The 7,093-nt window shown below is 30.1% G+C and overlaps 1 protein-coding gene across 2 annotated transcripts; it reads right to left on the reverse strand.

Annotated features, from left to right (window-relative positions):
• Positions 1-5,357: 5,357 nt before the first annotated feature.
• Positions 5,358-6,710, reverse strand: LOC112093204 (homogentisate solanesyltransferase, chloroplastic-like). 2 transcript variants are annotated; one of them, XR_002902944.1, is made up of 5 exons: positions 6,623-6,710; positions 6,427-6,488; positions 5,963-6,025; positions 5,850-5,882; positions 5,358-5,724 (listed from the first exon to the last, which is right to left on the reverse strand). XR_002902944.1 is itself a non-coding variant. In XM_024171248.1 (5 exons), the coding sequence occupies exons 1-5, from the start codon at positions 6,625-6,627 to the stop codon at positions 5,650-5,652; spliced, it is 294 nt and encodes a 97-aa protein (XP_024027016.1). In that variant the 5' UTR covers positions 6,628-6,710; the 3' UTR covers positions 5,358-5,649. The 2 variants fall into 2 exon arrangements, 1 of the variants encoding a protein (XP_024027016.1); XM_024171248.1 differs by having other exon boundaries at positions 6,371-6,488.
• Between the last annotated feature and the right edge of the window lie 383 nt (positions 6,711-7,093).

Below are 7,093 nucleotides of genomic sequence, written 5' to 3' on the forward strand. Positions count from 1 at the left end.
ATATATATATATATATATATATATATATTTTAATCCTTAGATGTTTTGTTTTACCTTGATGCTAGTTGCTTTGTCTCACCATTTATTCAAAAAAATAATTAAGGATAAGGATTCAAAACATTTGTCTTATTCCCTTATAAAAAGCTGAAGATGTCATTTTAACGTAAGTTGCAAACAAGTGAAAAATACCGTAATGCAATTACGGTTTTGTTGGCCGTATTTGAAGAGTTTTGAGAATCTTCTTTCACCATAGAACCCCACAGCCTGGATCTATTTTTTTTGGTCGGGCACTTTGAACAAAATATGGAGAAATTGATTATTTTGGTTCTGCTGGGGCTTGAATTAGTATCAACAAATGGTCATGAGAGGAGTCCTTTGCAACATCGGCAGATAATAGCTGGTGAGTAAAAATATTTATTAATATTGAAATAATATTTCACATACAATATAATTTCACTTATATTAGAATTTAATAAGCATAAAAATTTATTATTTTTAGTTCGACTCATTTAAGATTATAAGAATAACCTTTTAATTATAATCCTTTGGTACAAGAAAAAACCTTTTAATTCCAATTAAATCAGTAAACTCTATTTTTGTGTGAATTTGAGAAATTTTGGTTGATTTAAAATTGCGGTTAAACTCAGTAAATTTAGCTGAGTTGCCTACATATCTTGTTGAGGTTATTTTTCTTAGAGTCGTAAAACTTGCAACTCTATTTTGATTTTTCTAAAGGTTTTAAATCTTGTAACCTCACGATCCTCATGATTTTTCTTAGAATTCTAAAACTTGCAACTCTATTTTGATTTCTTCCAGAGGTTCTTTTAAATACAAAAAAATTGCAACCTCATAATTTTTTGTTTGCAACCCGTATGTCTTAAAATCTTAATCTGACCAATACTGATGAATAAACTTCTTTTCTTAAGATGGCTCTTCGATACTAAGGAAGTGAAATTTTGAAATTTAAAGTGAAATTTTGTAAATTTTAATCTGAGGTGATGACCTTTTTGAATTTTTGGGGCAAATTATAATCTTAGATTTTTCTTTTCCGTTATTTTTGAAACTGATCACATCCTAACAGATCTGTGATACACGCATTTATTTTTTTTCCAAATCGGTTTGGATTTCAAAAAAAAAAAAAAGGTGATACTTTTGCTAACTTATATATATACACACATATATATGTGTAGAGAAGAAAGTCACAACTCCATCAAAGCGAGCTATATATTGTCGGCAACATTGAAGTCAACATATTTTTTTTTTATGCATCAAATCATCAATTGTCTCGACGAAGTTTTAATTGCATTCTGCCTTTGGTGTACGTACAGAGCCATCTTCCAATTCCAAAAAAAAAAGGTAATTACTTTTCGGCCTTTCATCATATGTCAATTTTTTGTTTGTCTTTTGACTAATCTTTTTTTTGCAGGAAACGGAGACACCCTTCTGTAAGTGATTGCACTTTATAAATCAGACCTAAAATTATAATAATATTTTAAACCACACCATCGTGATTAGATTCATCACATTTATACGTATGTATACACATATATATTTTTTGGGCTGCATCATAACGATCAGACTCCTTTTTACATTTTTGGATGTTCTAAATCTTACAATTTCATAATTTTATAGAGTTTTAAAACTTATAATTCTATTTTAATTTTTTTTTTAAAGGTTCTAAATTTTGTAACCAAATAATTTTGTAAAGTTCTAAAACTTGTAACTCTATTTTAATTTTTTTAGAGATTCTAAATCTTGCAGTCTTACCATCCTCATGATTTTTTTTAGAGTTCTAAAACTTACCACTCTAGTTTAATTTCTTCCGGAGGTTCTTTAAAAAAAAAAAAAAAAAAAAAAAAATTGAAACCTAATGTTTGAACATGATTGGCTACTTTTATCTCTTGAGGATTATCTCTACTCACGTGGATCACTGGTGTGGAAGATAACTTCCATGTAACAGTTTTGTGAACTTTTCCAAATTGCTTTTCATCAGACTCTCCACTAACACATTTTTATTTTTGTCCACGCATCTACTTTCTCCAAGAAGTTATCCAACTTCTCACGTGACTATATATATATTTTTATTTTTTTTATTTTTTTTTATTTTTACTATTTTATATTTTTTGTTTCAACACAAGTCAAAGGAAAAGTTAGAGATTGTGAGCTTCGTGTGTAAGCTGAGAAAACCAATTACCAGGTAAAAGGACAAAAGTGGACAAAGTGTTGAAACCAAGTTTCGTTTACTTCGTGGATTCAAGTTTTCAATTTGAGTTGAGATGTGACATTTTTTGAGAATTTTTCACTGTAGCAGAAGAAGTTAGATTTGACATTTTTTAAAAGCTTTCTACTATAAAAACCTAAAATTAAAAACTCAAATCAGTAAAATGAACGAAGTTCAAATATTTTTAGATATTATAATGTTTTTTAAATACGATGAGGGACCTAGGCTCCACTTTACATAAAAAATAAAACCAACAAAATTAGAATGCTGGTGGATACACACTTATACACTCAATTATGAGCTAGCTGCCTCAAGTGCCACCAAAGGCTTTAAGAGTTTCAAATGGATGGCTTAAAAAGCCCAATAATGATGATGGCCAATAATAACGACGACGACGATGATGATAAAATTTCACTAAACATTTTATTTTGTTTTTGCTTTTGTTTTTTTGCTATCTTCTGCCAGTTCTCCGTTTATGTTTATGAAATACTTCTTCATTTTTATATGATCTCTTTAATTTTTAATTTTGATGGTTGTTAAAATGACTAAGCGATAATGACTGCAGACCCGTCTTCAAACAAATTACGATTACATTGAAAAACGTCGTCTAATAAATTTCTGTTGCTTGCAAGATTATTTTAGCAAACAACACGGGCAACTACCTCTTATTCCTGTTTGCCATATAATTCGATACGTAAAATCTAAAAAACAAAAAAAAAAAAATGTAAATTAACAATCTCACAACTACATTGACTACATGATGCGTAAAATCTAAAAAACAAAAAAAAAAAAAATGTAAATTAACAATCTCACAACTACATTGACTACACCAGCCGGCACAATTATTTATATGCTTGTAATTTTGGGTTGTTTGGGTTGAATTGACTCCTATGCCTTTTAATTTTGTCTTTTTCATATTCATCTAATAATATTATGATAAGTTAATTAAAATGTCACATCAATTAAAATTTTTTATTAATTAAAATTTCTTATGTTGTTAATTGCAAAGTCACGACAATTGAAATAAAATGCACATTATTACTATATACTAAAGGAGAGGGGGCATTTATTGTAAATAAATAGTAAAATTCCCGTTTTGCCCTTTTTTCTTGATTTTACCGTGTTGCCCTACTGTTCACCCACTCACAATAGCCTGTTCATTGTACAGTCACCCTTTGCTTTTCTTCTTTCTTTTTTTTTTTTCCCTGAGCGTGGACAGTTTTGTCTTTTTGGTGCGTTCTTTTTCCAAGTTTGCCATTTCCCTTTCTTCTCCGTTTCTTTTCCTGTGCGTGGGTGATTTTTGTGTTTTTGTCGGTTTACGGTTTCATTGTTTTGCTTCCCTATTGTTTTGCTCGGTTTTGCTCTCTACGGCCGCCTTTTCATTTGGCCCTTTGCTTTGGCTGCTTCTTTCGTTCTGATCTTCTTTATTGTTTTCATTTCTTATTTGATCTTTGTTTGGTTGATGTTTTCAGTGCAGATATTTTTCATTGGCCTCTGCTCCTTCTCTTCTTTCTCAATTAGGGATTTTGGTTGGGATTTTTGTTGTTTTGACGCATGTTTCTGTTGTTTTCCATTACGGATTTTGGTTGGATTTTCTACTTTGTTGTTTTGATTCGTGGTGTTCTTGATCTTTTTATGTCTTCTTCGTCAGATTAATGTTGTTTGTTCTGTGTAATTTTTTTTGATTAAATAAATTTGTGTCCTTTTTCTATGTTTTTCGCGGGCTGATTTGTGATTTCTATGTAGTTTTTTTTTTAAATTAAAAAAATTATTTAGTTGCTGATATTTTTGAAGTTTGGTTATAATTTACTGTTATTTTGTGTTTTGGAATGTGTATATGTTTGCCAATGATTCTCTATTTTGTTCGTGGCTAATTTTTAAAGGTGGAGTGCAGATTTTTTCATCCCTTTACAGATTTTGATGCTCCCTCATTTCGAGTTTGAGTTTTGGTTAGATTAATTTGCTTTGCATTTATTCATTTGGTGATCTGTAGTACTTTTAAATCGCTGATCTCTTTCCTTTTTGTTACAGAAGCATTAAATGAGTTGGTGATCTTTTTTTCTATTTTTTATCTTCTAGAACATGCACAAAGTCTGGAGGGGGGGTTGTGGTGGGGGGAAGGAAAAAAAAAATTATTCATGCTAAGCGATTATCCTCTGAAACATGCAAAAAATCTGGGAAAAAAACGATTTATGTTGACTGATTACTTATAATTTGTAGCACTTAGGACGCTGATTTGTACTCTTAATCCCGTTTATTTCGTTGATTCGAGTTTAGAATTCGAGTTTTTTTACAGTAAAAAGCTCTTATAAATAATCAAATTTAAATTTTTTTTACAGTATAAAACTCTCACATAAAATCACATTTTAACTCAAATTTTAAACTCGAATCAGCGAAGTGAACGGATTTAGTTAATGATTTTCGTCCTTTTTACTGCAGAGGTATTAATTGGGTTAGTGATTTTTTTATTCTTTCTTTATTCTGGAACTTGCAGAAAATTTAAAAAAGAAAAAAAAGAGGTAGTAAAAAATTTAGCCTCAGTGATTGTCGTTTATCTTTTCTCTCCTCTTTACTTTAGTGTCGTTTTACAAATATTTTCTCGGTCTTTCTTCACCGACTTTAGATTACCAGGTGTGACGTTCTTATTGGTTATCTTGGTCTTTATATATGTGTAGAACACTATTAGTATGTATTAATTCATTCTCTGAACTCTCCACCCATTTCTACTGCATCTGACATCCTTCCCTTTCTACTCTATTGTTGATCATTTACTCCTTTACTGTACCTTTGCCTATTTACTGCTTCATTGTCTTCATTTCTGCCTCTTTCACTTCTCTTTGGTTGGCTGGGATTCGTTGTTCAAGGCAGTATTTTAGGTACTACTATTAATTAATATCCATAAGCTTTATTGATGCTGAGGATATTGATTTATTGTTGTGTTGTTGCTTTGTGTTGTTTTTTATAGTGCTTAGAAAAGTCTCTTCTTATTGTTGATAAATGTTAGTAATTCATGGTTGTCTTTTTTTGATTTTCACCGGTATATAATGCTCATGTATTGATTTGTTATTCATTTATTTCATATACGTATTAATTATCCAACATATGTATACATGGTATCTTCGATTTATGTCTTAACACGTTTCTCTTTTTTGGCCGCTGCACTTCATATTGGCCTATTTACTACTCGGTCTTTTAAGTTTTGTACTTTTCACCTGTCTTTGGTTGGTTGATATTCTCTGCTTAAGGCAGCAGCTCCAACACCAATCAACCCACAAGGTAAAATATATTCACTGACTTACACCATTCACAAATATATTCACTGTCTTTGGTTGGTTGATATCTTAACGAATATCTCACAAATCTCTCGTGATCACTCACTGTCTTCTACGGATAACGGAAAAAACAATTAAAAATTTGGCAGTAATTTGCTAAATGAAAGGAATCAAGAGAAACTCAAATATGAGAAGCTTCCAAAGGAACGTGTGGAAAGTTGTGCTTGCTTCCTGCATATATAATGAGGGCAAAATTATCAAGAAAAAAACAAAAGGCAAACTTGTAATCAACTTCAATACAATTCAATACTCATTAGGATAAATGTTTAATGTTACTTCAAGCTGCGTAATTTTACCTTGGTATAATTTGCCTTTTCCAACTTCTTAAACTGAAAGCAGACAAGGGAAATAATGTGTAAGTTAGTCTTTTAAATTAATTTAATATTTGCTTGATTTATATTTGACTAACCTGTGAAAATAACAACAATATGAGGATTGAATGAGCGGGCAATATTACATGACGCTTAAAAGCCTGCAAACAAGTAAGGGAAAGAACTTGAATCAATTCTTAAGGAAATTTGCGATCAGGCAGTGATGAAATCTCTACAGGAAAGAGTAGTGCTAGGGACACCAACTCAAATTCTAACTTCGTATACCAATTGATGTGTCATATGAGTTGTCATTTTTTTTATTGGTATATATAATGTCATCATTAATTGATGAGAGAATATTTTTAATACCCACTAATTTAAAAATTATAACTCACATGTCACATCAAATGATACACAAAAATTAAAATTTGAGTTGGTGTCGTCCCTAACATTAATTCTTCATCAAATATTTTCCAAAAGAGGTATGGGAACAAAAAATTACTTACATGAGGCATATAAATTGCAGCCACTATAGGAACCATATAATTTACGAATAGCATACCAGTGCCAAGTAATGCAATATTTTTGGGTCCGAATATCGCAGCGAATGTTCGTATATTGTGCCTATAATATTGTTGAACATTGTGTTAAATGATGCCGGAAGTATAGGCTATTAAAAAAAAATCAAAGGGGTGATTGAAATGAAAAATTTTAAGATTTTGAGTTTATAAATGGATATGGTGAAAAATATAACTTACTTCATATCACCTTCCACATCTGGAATATCTTTTGTAAGGGTAAAGACTAGGAAAAATGATACAATAAAGGTAATGATCACAACATTTGGGGGGCTGCATAGCAAATTGCAAGCTAGTTAAGTAAGAGATATATTAAAATAAATTCATTTACTTGTTCGCATTTATAGGTTGAAATGTCAAAAGTGATACTTATAGGCTAATAGTAATATAAAATAGGATAATTGATATATATATATATATACACATATATATATATGAATGAGTTTTTAATATTATGTTTCTATAGGTAGTTATCCATCAAATATAAAATTCAATTTAGTTAATTGTCATAAATTTTTTTTAGTCAAGTATCTAATTTATTACAACCTTCTGATCAATATCTTCATGCCAAAATAATAATACTCATTGATGTATAACTATTAGAGTAACTACTAAAACCACACTTTTATATATATACATATATATATATAT

This window comes from Morus notabilis, unplaced genomic scaffold, assembly GCF_000414095.1.
Source record: "Morus notabilis unplaced genomic scaffold, ASM41409v2 Scaffold446, whole genome shotgun sequence".
In the NCBI taxonomy this organism is placed as follows: domain Eukaryota; kingdom Viridiplantae; phylum Streptophyta; class Magnoliopsida; order Rosales; family Moraceae; genus Morus; species Morus notabilis.

Coding starts and splice junctions, on each gene's coding strand:
- LOC112093204 (XM_024171248.1), bottom strand. Junction 6,026..6,370: donor CTGCAATTTATATGCCTCAT/GTAAGTAATTTT, acceptor ACTTGTTTGCAG/GCTTTTAAGCGTCATGTAAT. Junction 5,725..5,849: donor AAAAGGCAAATTATACCAAG/GTAAAATTACGC, acceptor TTATATATGCAG/GAAGCAAGCACAACTTTCCA.